General features: G+C 40.8%; 1 protein-coding gene across 1 annotated transcript in view; it reads right to left on the bottom strand.

Moving 5' to 3' along the window:
* The window catches only part of TMEM245 (transmembrane protein 245), a 648028-nt gene that overhangs the window by 491879 nt on the left and 142087 nt on the right, over positions 1 to 14062 (bottom strand). Inside the window, exon 3 of the mRNA XM_085606845.1 lies at positions 13659 to 13757. Coding sequence (XP_085462971.1) covers positions 13659 to 13757 — 99 coding nt within the window. The remainder of the gene's footprint in view (positions 1 to 13658; positions 13758 to 14062) is intronic.

Here is a 14062-nt window from a genome sequence, read left to right as displayed (position 1 = left end):
ACAAAATATCAATTGTTTTTTCCTCCCTTGGGGGTCCTTAAATTTATATATTAAATGTGATTGTTAATTCTTTTTTTTTTTTTTTTTTTTTTTACCGTACGCGTACGGTAAGCTTATGGTTTTTTCAGTGAATTTCTAAGGTTTTTTAAATGCTAATTCCCAACTATAAAGTGCCTGAAACCTATGGGTTTTTCAGTAAATTTCAAAGGTTTTTTAAATGCCAATTTCTAACTATGCCTACAGAGATAGGACATGTGAAGAAAGAAGAAAAAACGCACAGAAAGAAAAAAAAGAAATGCAGAAAGAAGCAACAGAAGTCCTCAAAGACGAAGAAAAGTGCAGGAAGAAGGATACCGTGCAGAAAGAACAAACAGAAAAGCAGAAAGAAGCCTTGTTGCAAAATCATCCTGTATCCTCAACTTTTTCAGATGGATACTGGTGGTAACTGAGTCTGACTAACGAGTCCTAGAGCCCGTGCTATGTTAAAAGACACTTAGAAAACAGTGAAAACACCTACATACACTAGGGAACACTATGCATTGGGGTCCCCCTGTGATTAGCATGACCTCCTCTGTAAGCCCCTAATATATAATAGGGCTGGGGGATTAAAACTACCTCTTAAAACGCACCACAGTGCGTGTTTGCACACGTCACCTCAGGCCCCGTCCCCTCCCTTCCACACTGTGTAAACACGCCCTGAAGAACCAGAACCTTAGGGGCCTGGCGGCGCAGGGTACGCCTTACTCGCCGGGGTTCTCCTGCTCAGCTACACAGAGACACGGGACACAAAGTCAGGCGTAAAAGATCGGATTTATTAGCTGCAGCTAGTACAGTTGTCCTAGAAGTACACACGGTATGTTCTCAGGAGACTGCCACTTCACTCCGTGGCGCACAATCTTATATAGTACATAGGTGACATATACATTAACCAAGAACACACCTAAAACATACAAGAAAAGCCAATGCGAGAAGTTGGAAAACAGAACAGAACCAATAGAAGAAGTTTAAAAACAAAGATATCGGGTAACTCGAAGAAACCTCTCCTCCAAATGTGTTTGTCACCCCTCCCCACAAGTTAATTAATCAACGGGTTTGTAACTGACTTGCAGGTGGCGAGACACGTTTGTATGTTTTAGAGGACAGTTGTGAAACGAGAGAATACGAGCAGAGGACAGTGAAGGCCAGACGATAAGATAAAGTCAGAAGAGAATAGTGTGAACCAACAGATAGTTGGGATTAGGAAAACCAGACAAGGATTAGTGTACTCGGCCAGACCTAACACCAGCTTTGTAAATAGAAGCAGAAGGCTTATATCGACACGGGGCTGCAGAAAAGACTTCGTTCGCCGTGCTGCCTGAGTGAGGGCAACACAAAATGGCGGCGGAGCACAAAATGGCAGGTCGATACGATCGCGATCAAAAATCGAAGTTCCTCAGCCCTGTGGCCGTTTTTAGTTGGGAGATTAAGTCCCCTTGAATCCTGAGGGACCCTAGGGTCCAACTAGCCCACTAAGTACCTCCAGTAAGCGCCACAGAGCTGCGTTGCAGAGAGGTGTAAAAAGTAGCACGGCCTGGACCACCTCTCTGCAACGCAGAGCAGTGGCGCTTACTGGAAGCACCTGGTGGGCTAGTTAGCCCCCAGGGGCCCTCAGGATTGAAGGGGAATTATTTCCCCAACTTAAAACGCGCCATAGGGCGTGTTTGCACACGTCACCTCAGGCCCCGTCCCCTCCCTTTCCCACTGTGTAAACACGCCCTGTGGCCGTTTTAAGTTGGGAGATTAAGTCCCCTTGAATCCAGAGGGTCCCTAGGGGCAAAATAGCCCACTAGGTATGTCCAGTAAGCGCCATTGCAGAGAGGTGTAAAAAGGGCATGGCCTCAGAACACCTGTCTGCAACGGAGCTCCCTGGCGCATACTGGAGATACCTGTTGGGCTAGTTGGCCCTCAGGGACCCTCAGTATTGAAGGGAATTTAATTCCCCAACTTACTTCTCGCCAGGAGGTGCGTTTGCAGAGTGTGCAAGGAGGGGGCGTCGCCTCCGGCGCCATGCCCTTTTTTTTTCTTTTTTTTTTTTAAGTAGGGGCGCTGTGTGGCCCTCCTTTTTCTAATTTATTGGCCCTGGGGACCCCATCCCCCAGGGCCAGCCCCCTAATTCTTTTTTTTTTTTTTTAAGAAAAAAACATTTGGAAAAGGGCCGCGTGGCCGCCCTCTCAAGGCCTTAATCTGCCCCGGGGACCCCAACCCCCAGGGCACGGCCTTTTTAAAAATTCTTTAGGAGGGGGGCTGCATTGCCCCCTCCTCAGGCCACTTATGGCCCCAGGGACCCCATCCCCCGGGGCCGGCCTTTGTTTTTTATTATTTTTTTATAGAAACACCTAGGACATGCTGGACAAACTGTATGTACCTATCACCATGACGATTTACGTGATATTCATTAAAAGGCGACTATGCATACAATAAATCCACGTGGAATGTATTTACACCGCTTGTGAAGCTCGGACGCCCTACTTTGCCAAATCCCGGCGGCCCCGCCAGTGGTTACTTTCCAAGTAGACACCCTTGTAGTTTATTTATACAAACATGGGTAGCTATTGACGGGCACATTTAATACACACGCACACCAAGCCATTCAAAGGGGATTCGATAAAAATTCGACCAAAACTAAGCAAGAAACCCCCTTCACGGTTAATAAAACACACATCCACCGCCGGATGTGAATTACTTTTTATTTTACTCTCTGGAAAGGAGACGAACCTCACTTGAGAGTCACAGTGCGCTCCTGGCTGAGCCCAATGCTGTGTTACACCCACCAGTGCTATATGCAATGTGTTTTGAATTTCGGGTTGATATCTTTTATTTTTTTTCATGTATCAGATGTGTAAATGTAATCTGTTTTTTGACTTCAATAAAAAAAAAAAAAGTGGTCAACTAGATAAAAAAACATAAAAATAACAAATAATTTAAAAGTGCTTTGTCGCTATTTGAAAACTCAGAAAATATGTCCTCATTTTAATTTTTTAGAGCACCAACCATAAGTTTGATGCAAATAAGACCCTCTGATATATGTAGAAGTAAAATAAGAAGTAAAATACATCCAGATTTAGAAAAGGATTGCTAAAACCAGGGCTCAACTGCCGATAAAATCCCCCAAGAATATGTGTCAATGTACATAAAATTAGACCCAATCCTGCCTCCAAACTCACTGGTTCTTGCTACACCAATTTATATCAGGATGATAATAATGATAATAGATCCCAGGACTTTGTAATCAAAATAGGAAGATCATATTTTCGTGAATTTTTTGAGACCCCCTATTCTCATAGCGTATATGCGTTTGCTTCGCTTAACCGCCCGCATCTTATTGACCCATTCCATTAGTAAGGGGACTAAATCGGTTCGCCATTTCTGTAATAAAAGAGATATAGCTACTGCCATTGCGATATATACAAGTTTGACCATCTGGTCTGGGGGTAGAAGATCTGCGTCATAACCAATAAGGATCAGTTTATCATATCTTAATCATTGTAAATCACATTCAATTGCAAGAAAACCAAAAACATCTTCCCAAAATGTTTGAATTTTTGAGCACTGTAACATAGTATGAGTCCAATTAGCTGCCGGGTGACTGATACATCTAAAACAATGAGCTGAAGAATTAGGGTACATTTTCTGCAAAACAGAAGTTGTGCGAAATACTAGCCATTTACTGAAAAAAAGCATCCTACGCCAATTTGCACCTCTAAGCGTGTTAAAATTTAATCTATTAATCGTCATCCAAACATTCATAGAAATTTCAACATCCTCCTGGTCAGACCATTTTTTAATTGCTTTCTGTGCAAGGTCCAAACTCTTAACCGAGGTTAAGCATTGTTTCCACTGACCCGGTTTCCTGTCAGATGCTACTAATAGTAGATCATTGATTAACTGGCTTGACCCATTCAATTGGGAAATATCTAAGTCTGAGAAAAATTTGTATAACATATTATAAGATCCCAATAGAATAAAATCATTCGGAGCTCGCTGTAAAATTTCATGCTTAGAAAGCCATTAACCATTTTGCAGAAAATCACCTACTTGGCGGAATCCTATCATAGCCCATTTTAACGCAAGTTCGGAGTATCCCCGCCAAAAGAGTACCTGAGTTAATGGCCGGGATAGAATATCTCTTAAACAGTGCATGTCGTTTTTTGAATACCCAATGGAGGCACTTATACCTAACCAGTTTAGGGGATTTAAAAATTGCAAGCGGTGATTGAATCTGATTTTCTTTAAGCATAAGATCCATAAAACTACTAATGAAAAAATTTACTTGTGGGGGAGGCTTAAATCTCGATAAATATTGTGCAAAATATGCATAATAGTAATCCTTAAGATTTGGAAGCGCTAGCCCTCCTTGTTCCTCCTTCTCGTATAAGGTGCTTAGTGCAATGCGTGAAGATTACTTTGCCCATAGAAAAGTGGTAAACATTGACTCTATTTTAGTGAAAAACAAACTTGATAAGGTGCATGGAATAGTTGAAAATAAAAAAGAGGTAAGACTGACATTTTAATAAGTGCAACTCTCCCTAAAATCGAAATGAGAAGAGAGCTCCAGCGCAACGGCAAAGCTTGAGTTTTCCAAATTAGTTGCACATAATTCAAATGGTACAGATCAGAGACTAAATTGGAAAAATACCCCCGAGATATCTTTTTGGGTTAGAATTAATACAAAATCGAATATCTATATGTAAATCGCTGGTCACCCCGCCACATTGAATAATTTCAGTTTTATTTTTGTTAATACGATATCCCCCTAATGTCTCAAAAGCCTCAAACAATTGAAAAACTCTAGTTTGAATTTCCATCTCTGGCTTAATCAGGAGCATTATATCGTCAGCATAAAGCTTCAGTTTTGACATTGATGGAATTGGGGGAGAAATTACTGGACAGTTCCTTATTGCGGCCGCCAATGGCTCAATAAAGAACGCAAACAGAACTGGCGACAAGGGGCACCCCTGTCGCGTACCACGTTTCACTTTAACCTGACCAGCTATTGAGGTATTAATAATTATATTGGCTTCCGCATTGCTGGATCAAGGACAAGATTTTGCTGGGGATGGCGAAATGGTCTAAGATCATAAATAGGGTATTCCACACCACTAAATCAAAAGCCTTTTCGGCGTCAAATAACATCACCAAGGCAGGTGTTTTATGTATCTCAAAATAGTCCAGTGCTTTTGCCAGATAAAGCGTATTGGTGGCTAATTGTCTCCCTGCGATGAAACTATTTTAGTCGCTATGTATCAAGTTCGCAGCGTGTTTATTAAATCGAAGTGACAGAAGCTTGGTCAAAATCTTGTAGTCTAAATTAAGTAATGTTATTGGTCTATAGGAATTTGGAGCTTCAATATTTTTCCCTTTCTTTGGAAAACTCACTATATTCCCTTGACGGAAAGATTCTGGCACCTCGCCACCTTCTAACATAGAGTTAAATAATTGAAGAAAAAATTCTGCAAATGAGCTTAAAAAAACCTTATAAAATTCGGGTGGAAGTCCATCCGGGCCGCAGGCCTTTCCATTTGGCAGATTTTTAATTACGCCTTCTAGCTCTTCCATCGTAAAAGGTCCTTTCATACCGATATATTCAGTCTCAGAAAGTTTTGGTAGATCATTCTCAATTAGATGTTTTTTTAGAGAGCTCATATCTTCATTTTGCTCGAAGCTATAAATACAGCCATAATGTTGGACCATTATTTCAGCTATTTTAGCTGGATCTTCAAAACATGTGCCTGATAAGGGGCATTTTATTCTTTTAATCAGATTGGAAGCGGCTTGTTCCTTAGCCTGCCACGCTAGGAACCACGCTAGGAACCTGCCAGTGAAATTACTCTGCTCGTAGATTTTTTGATTAGATTTCTGGAACACCTCACTTTGAGCATAATAGTTGGAGCTAAGTTCATGTTTCGCCTGGACCAAGAGATCTTGATTAGTCGGAAAAGTATTATTCAGAATAGAAGCATATAGGGTTTGAACTTTATTTTCCAGATCTTTTTTTATCTTTTTAGCTTTTTTAATGTGATCGGCCTCTTTCCCGATAGCTAAGACCCGAAAAAAGGCCTTAAGTGTGTCCCATATTACAGCTAATGTCAGAAAGCATTTAATTTCCAGTGCCACAGAACCTATCCAGTGTCCTTCCAGCAAATATTGCCGGTACAGGGACCACCTTTTAGGACATTTAACATCTTCAGCTACCCCCATCTGTAAAGTCAGCATTGTATGATCGGAAAAGCCATTGGGTAGGAATGCCTGACGGTTAAAACAAAGCCTACTAGAGACCAAAAGAAATCAATTCGAGATGAGGATTGAAATCTGCCCGACCAGCACGAATAAGATTTCTTAGAAGGGAAAGCCACCCGCCAAGGATCCTGTAAGTTCAATGTTGCGCTGTATTGCTGTATTATTTTAAAAGATCGAGGTTTCATCTGCCTTTTCCTTGACCCTGAAGAATCAATTAGGGGGTTCATAAGAATATTAAAATCACCCCCCATTATGATGTCACCTGAGACTAGGATTAAGGACGGAAACAATTCTTCATAGACTTGTGACTGATCTTCAATAGGTGCATAAAAATTCACAAACGTGATTGGTGTAGAAATTTGTTTGAGTGCGCATGTTATCCAATACCAACGTCCATCTCGATCTGTTTCAAATTTCACTACCTCGGCCTGTAGTTTCTTATTCAAGAATATAGCTGTGCCTCTATGTGAAGCAGTGGATGAGAAAAAACCCCGATAGGAGGCCCATGACCTAAACATAGAGAAATCAGACAGTCGAGTAGTAAAGATGTGTGTCTCTTGTAATAATATAACAGACGGATTTTCAGTTTTGATCCACATTTCAATTGCCCTCATCTTTTTCCCATAATTAAGACCATTTACATTAAATGAAACGACCTTAAATACATCTTTACTTGCCATAATATTCATCCCACCAGGGCATTTGCCGACTACTATAGCACCCCTTCCCACTCAAGTACCACGTCTCAAATGACATATTAAATTGCAAATGATAAACAACAAAAAAGGTCAAATACCACATCTCAAGTATCAGATCTGATTGAGTTTGGTAAACAAAGGAATTTAACCAAGATTTCATTTTTCCCGTCGCATTCCCTACCCCACTACCCCTTACCCCTCCCAAAATGTGGACCCCTAACTCAGCACCACACCATCCACATTGCCCTCTCCCTTCTAAGTTGGGTGTCATGGAATTACACCCTGGTGACCTAACCTATGACCTCTCTCCCCTGTCCTCTGCTAACAGATATATATAAAAAAAAAAAATCCCCCCCTTTTCTGGGTTTTTATCTCTTTTTTTTCCTTTTTCTTTTCTCTCTCCCTGCCCTTCTTTTTTTGTTTAACCCCCCTTTCACCTTCCCCATTAACTCCCTCTCTTTTTATTCTCCCTTTTCTAAAAAAGATGTTAATGTGGAGGAGGAGGGATAACAATGAATCCCCTCAAGCTTTCAATTGAACAGGCTTTTAAAGTCCTAAGGCCCCCCCAAAAAAAAAAAATATATATATATATATATATATATATATATATATATATATATATATATATATATATATATATATATATATATATATATATTTCTTCTTTTTCCTTTACTCTTTATTTACTGCCCCCCCCCTCCCTTCTACTTGCCCTTCCTCCTTTATAAACGTTCGTTAGGGCAGACTTTCATATTTTTATATTTAATAACCTTTTCAAGGCTAACCCTAAGGACCCCAACTATAATAATAAAATAGTTGAGAGGCCGACAGCCTTTAAACTGTGGAGGGACCCTGGGAGATTTCTTTAAGAAGGTTCTGTGCTTCTTCTAAGCTAGAGAACATGAAAAATTTGCTCCTAACCAGAACCTTAAGTTTGGATTGCTGAGCAATCTATGCTTGTGTTCTGTTCGCCTTAAAAAGATGAAGAATTTTTACTAATTCTTTCCTCCTTTTTGCGGCAACAGCCGTCATACCTGAAAAGATTCGACATTTCGCAGTGTCATTAACATCAAATTGTCTTTGCTGAATTGCTTTGGTCAAGATCATCTCATTGACCCGAAAGTCTGCGAAGTTCAGGAGAAATGTCCATGGATTAGAGGGGTAGGGGAACGGACGGGCAGTGACCCGATGGGCTCTGGTAATTGTTAAATCACCAGCAAATTCAGCGACAATTTTTTGCTTCATGAAGGAGTTCATCCACTGGAGGGGCTGTGAGCCTTCCAATCCTTCGGGAATACCCACAATGCGGAGGTTCGATCTCCTAGAATGATTCTCCAATTCTTCTAACTTATTTTCGAGGTTTTGCTTATTTTTGATCGCTAGCTTTGCCTCTTCGGATACGATAACCATTTGGTCCTCAAGAGTTGAAATTCTAACTTCTGCTTCATTTAACCTTACTGGGAAATTCAGCATTACCTCCTCCATTTTATCTAGCCTTTGATGAAGGGAGGTCAATTCCGCTTTTTGATTTTGTTTAAGGTCCCGGATTTCTTGTAGGATTAGGTTTAACATATCCTTTATATTCAATTGCAGTTCTCTTGTTGGTTCCGTGATGGAGTTAAGATCAGGCAGAAAGTTTGAGGTATCTATTATGGCTACCGGCTGAGTTCCCATCGCCTCCGTGCTTGAAATTCATTCCACCTTTGATAAAGACTCTTGAGCGCGATATCCAGGGTGTGAAGGAGGTGGGGGAGTTGGCAGCTTATTCAGTAGTGGTGGCGCCAAGCTCGACGTGTTATTATTAATTCCACCCTGCTGCTGTTGCGATAATCCTTTTGCGTTTTCTAAGGTCAATTCCTGTTCAAAGAAGACATTTAGATGATCTTGTGGCCCCTTTTGACTCATGAAATTCGCAGCTTCCACTACGTTGGATGGAAGCCCTGAATTGGCAACATGCACTCCAAATAAATCCTTAGTGGAGGTTAATACCGGGGTCAAAGCTACAGCCGAAGCCGGGGGAGGGGGAGATTGACATATTGGTACTTTCTTCAAAAATACCGGGAATTGTTTTGCTTCTCTAGTTTCTTTGGTTGCTTTCTTTTTTTTCTCCCCATTATCTGCATCACATTTCTGCTGCGGGGACAGTGCAATTTGAGCGATATTTATTTTCTCATGTTTGCCAACTTTATCTGAACTGTCAACCTGGCCCGAGCACGCCTCAATCTCATCATCCTCGCTCTCAAAAGTTGAGTCCTGGTCTGTTAGCTTAGACGAATTTTGCTTATTCCCCAGGCGGGCTAGCTCTCTTGTTTCTTTGCCAAGTAGCATGAGGTTTTTGACTTTGGGGCGTGTTTGCAGATTTTTCCCCATATCTACGCAGTGTAACCCACAAAACACCCTCCCCGCAGGTATCTTACCCCACACAGAAAGGAGCAGTCCAAGGGATAACTAGGAGCTCAGTGTCAAATGTCAAAAAAATACTTGGTTCCAAGTCTTTTTCACCAACTTCCTTCTTATAGTCCTCCAAAAAAGGGGGTTAACGCCTTATCATTCCTTATTGCTCCTTAAGACAGCTTATTTTTGAAACAGCCTGCCCCAGGTCTACCTTTTTTACTTTACTTATAGAATACTCCTGCCAGTGGGCTTCTTACAAGTATAATTCTTACTGTACCCCTCCAAGGTATAACCGATTGCCCAGCAGCAGGCTGAAGTCCTTCTCCCCCGTTTTACAGCAGCTGTTGGAGCAACCTCCTCATCTCAGCACTCCAATCCAATCCAGCACTCCACACGCTCGTCTCAAAGAGCCTGCACAAGACAAAATCTCCCCGGCTCCTCTGCTCACCCGTAGTTACCGCTATTGGCAAGAGAATTCCTCAAAGTGAGAGGAAACAAACGAAACCGGGCGCGAAGGTGAGTGCGAAATCCCTCTACTCCATCCCCGTGTGTGCCTCCATTGACGGTGGCGTGGCCTAGGCGAGGTCAGGTCAGCTGTGGTTACGCAGCGTGGTTACCGCGGCCATCCCTATGCACTGTGCTCTAGTTGACCACTTGATTAAATGTTGCACTTAGGGGAGAGGATGTGGTGTTACTTCCAGAGCTGCAGACTTTGCAACTGGGGAACCAGGTTGGAGTTTCTGCTTCAGCTCGACATTGTGTGATTCTGGTCAAATCACTTAATCTCCCCATGTTAACAACCAAAATGAATTTGTTCTTGTGTGATGTAACCAATGCTCATGTAAAGCACTCCAATACCTGACAAGTCTGCACTATATAAAACTGCAAAAACACAAAAAATAAAAAGTGTTTTGCACACTTCTGTCATTGGGCTACATGTGGGCTACATCTGGGTGATATTTGTGTTGCATTTGGGCTCTTTTGTCTCTGGTGGCGATCTTGGGAGATTTATTTGTTATGAAGTTTCTTAATTTCCTCATTTACTGCAGTCTCCTCAGTCGGAAATGCTTTCAGTTTTTTACTTTGATTCCATCAAGAAGGTATTCAGATATATCACACATTTGCCATAAATTCTGAATGTTAGCAATCTAGTTGCTCATTAGATCACTGTAGTAAAGCTACTGCTCACCACGGAAGTCTGCTGCTGGTATTAAAAGTGCATGTTTCAGTCTGCATGTCAGAATATTTTAATGAAATAGAAGAGGATTTGAGAAGTCACGCAAAATGTGCCCTAATTTTTCTTTCTTCAGCACTAATCATAATTTCTATGGGAAAATGAACCCCCTCATTTTGTTCCTTTTTAAATTAATTGTTTTAAGTGTTACCAGTTTATTCCAATCAAGATGGCTTCAGGTGTGCCATACTTTTGTCATATGTAAGACAGTAAGCGCTCTAGTTGTTCTTAAGAACTCTCTGGGACATTCTGTCATTGGGCTATACTTGGGCTACATCTGGGTGATATTTGTGCTACAGTTGGGCTCTTTTGTCTCTGGTGGCCATCTTGGGAGACTTATTTGTTATGAAGTTTCCTAATTTCCTTATTTACTGCAGTCTCCTCAGTAAGAAATGCTTTCAGTTTTTTTACGTTGGTTCCATCAAGAAGGCATTCAGATGTGTCACACATTTGCCATAAATTCTGAATGTTAGCACTCTAGTTGCTCATTAGATCACTGTAGTAAAGCTACTGCTCACCAGGGAAGTCTCCTGCTGGTATTCAAAGTGCATGTTTCAGTCTGCATGTCAGAATTTTTTAATGAAATAGAAGAGGATCTTAGAAGTCAAAGTGTGCCCTAATTTTTCTTTCTGCAGTACTAATCATACTTTCTATGGCAAAATGAACCCCCTCATTTTGTTCCTTTATAAATTAAATGTTTTAACAGTTACCACTTTATTCCAATCAAGATGGCTTCAGGCAATGCGTTTGTCATAAGTAGGACTGTTTGCGCTCTAGTTGTTCTTTAGAACACTCTAGGAAGCTGCAGTAGAACACAAAGGAACCAACTGACAGTCTCTGCCCTTGTTGGATGTACATGTTTTACTGAGAATGTCAGACTTCATTCTCACATGACTGAGAAAGATAATGTGAATTTACAGAAAATATGCTCTCAGTTTAGCTTATAGATCACCTTCCAAACCTCTGTGGGAAAAGCATGAGAAAATAGTTTTCTCTCAAACATGATTCATGATATCCCAGCAGAAGGCTTTTGCACATGGTAAAATCACCTTAGAACACACCACAATTCCTAAAATGAGTATGGTACAATCAACAAATGATTTATAATGTAACTAAAGTCTTAAAACCTTCTATTAACTGCAATGCTTTTTAATGAGGTGCTATCATGTATATTGGTCCCAAGATGGCTGCCAACACTTCTTGGAAGAAGTGCTGACAGCCAATCAGATCTCACGATGAGATATGTGGTTAGGCTCCGCCCAGATATATATGTGATTTTACTTTTGATTTTCTCAGGAACTACTGAACGGATTTACACCATTTAACCAAAAGGCACGTCTCTGAACCAAGGGCTACCTTTTTGCCAAATTTGGTGTAATTCCGTTCAGCAGTTCGGGCTGTAGCTGCGATTAGAGGTTCCTATGGAAAATTGCATGGGGAAAACATGTTTTGGGACCCCCCTTTGATGAATCACCCCGAGACTTTCAGGATAGGAGCGGAGCACCCCACCAGTTTTGAAAATTTCGCTAAGATCCGTCAACCGGCGCCAAAGTTATTCCAAATAGAATGTTGCGGATTTCCTATGGATAATAGGTCCTAACTATAACTACCTACTGGTGACTGCCAGTAGGAGATATAGATATATATATCTATGTCAATCAAACACCGAACCATTCCTTTCAAGGAACCGATTAGGGAACACAGTGGGTCTGCAAACTTTCTTTTATTTTGAACAGCAGAACGCGTTTCGGCAAAAGTGCCTTTATCAAATGCAAATATACCTGGGGCTCACAAGTGGGTTGATAAACTTGTTGCCTCGCTCCCATTGGAGGGAACCTTGGGGCCATTCAGGAACAACTACAAGACCCAGCATTCACCTTCTTTCCATGGGAACGTTATTGTTATTTTAGCCCCAAAGTCACATTTTAAAAATATATGTAATGGCTCTAAGCGTATTGTTTGTTTTTCAACTTTGGGTTCACATGGTGGGATAGTTTACCTTACCTGTAGCCGACATTTGATAGCTGCTTACTATTCTGATTCAAGCATGTGAATCTATAAAAGATACAATACTGGAGAAAAAACAAGTTACTTACACGTACACTGTGATTTTCCAGATATCTTTTATAAATTTGCATGCAGCCCACCCTCCTCCTCTTTCAGGTTCACCATCCATACCTCTATTGTTACTCCAATTGTACTTGTGCTCAAAATCTGAGATATGATGGCCCTGCAGGGGATGGAGACTATGGTATATGCTCTGGCTGAAGTTTGGATGTTTTAAATCAATGATAATAGGTTGCTAAAGGCTATTGAACTTGTATTACAATTGAATGTTAAGCTTTAATACTACTATTTTACTGTACCGTGAGACTCCCACTATGATGACATGTGAATCAATAAAAGATATCAATACTAGAGAACCACAGTGTATAGGTAAGTAACTTGTTTATTTTCGCTTGTCCAGCAAGAAATCTCTGCTCAGCTACTGCCAATTTTCTGGTGGTGCCTAGATTACAGAAACTAAGGATTGGAGAGCACAGGTTTAAAACACTGGCACCAATGAAATGGAATACTCTTCCAGTTTATTTTTACTCAATTAGAGAACTGCCACCATTTAGCAAAGCTTTGGAGACCTGGCTTTTCAAGCATGCATAATTTATTGACTTCTGTGCTACTCTCTAGAGAACAATAATGCCAAGAGACCTCTGGATGAACTTCACGCTGTACAAGTATAACACAACACTCAACAGAACACTCAACACAAGTATCCAAAAGGTAGAACAGCAAATGCTGATCTCAATACATTGTTTGGAATGGAGTGGTTTAACTGCAGGATAGTATACATTATAAGCGCAAGTTTGAGGAGGGTAAACTTCCAGAACAACGCAGGTCCATTTAACTTTTAAGATATTAAAATTCAAATCATGAGTCCGAGATATTTGCAATTATTATATGAGCAAAACATTAACATCTAAAATGGACTCCAGTTATAAAAGATGTACAAGAATTAACCAATGAAGCTGCTCAAGCTTTGGGCAAGAAACTGGTTTTACCTGAAGGGGCATCCCCAGTGTTCTCATGAAGTGCACCCACAGTCATCAGAAGAACTATAACCAGAAAGACTGGAATCCTCCAGGAACCTGCCACGGAAGCTGCATACAAACACAACCAGCAGTCAATATTAAACAGAATAGGAAAATGATTTAAAAAAATCTGCTCCCAAAAGTCAACAGAATGCACAATGAAAACATATTTACCATAAAAAGAGAAAGTTGAGTAGAGGAGAATAAAAATAGTACTTTTTAGGTCAAGTGGAAGCTTATTACCATGCTGTCATTGTTCTTTATCCTTACATTAAAAGGGTGAATCGGGTCTTGGAAATCGACAACCATGCAAGACCTTTAAACATAACCAGTTTTTGAGTCCCTTTTAAAAGGCAATAAAATACATGACATTT

Source organism: Triturus cristatus, chromosome 5_2, assembly GCF_964204655.1.
Source record: "Triturus cristatus chromosome 5_2, aTriCri1.1, whole genome shotgun sequence".
NCBI classification, from domain to species: domain Eukaryota; kingdom Metazoa; phylum Chordata; class Amphibia; order Caudata; family Salamandridae; genus Triturus; species Triturus cristatus.
This window is presented reverse-complemented; position numbering and strand designations above follow the sequence as displayed.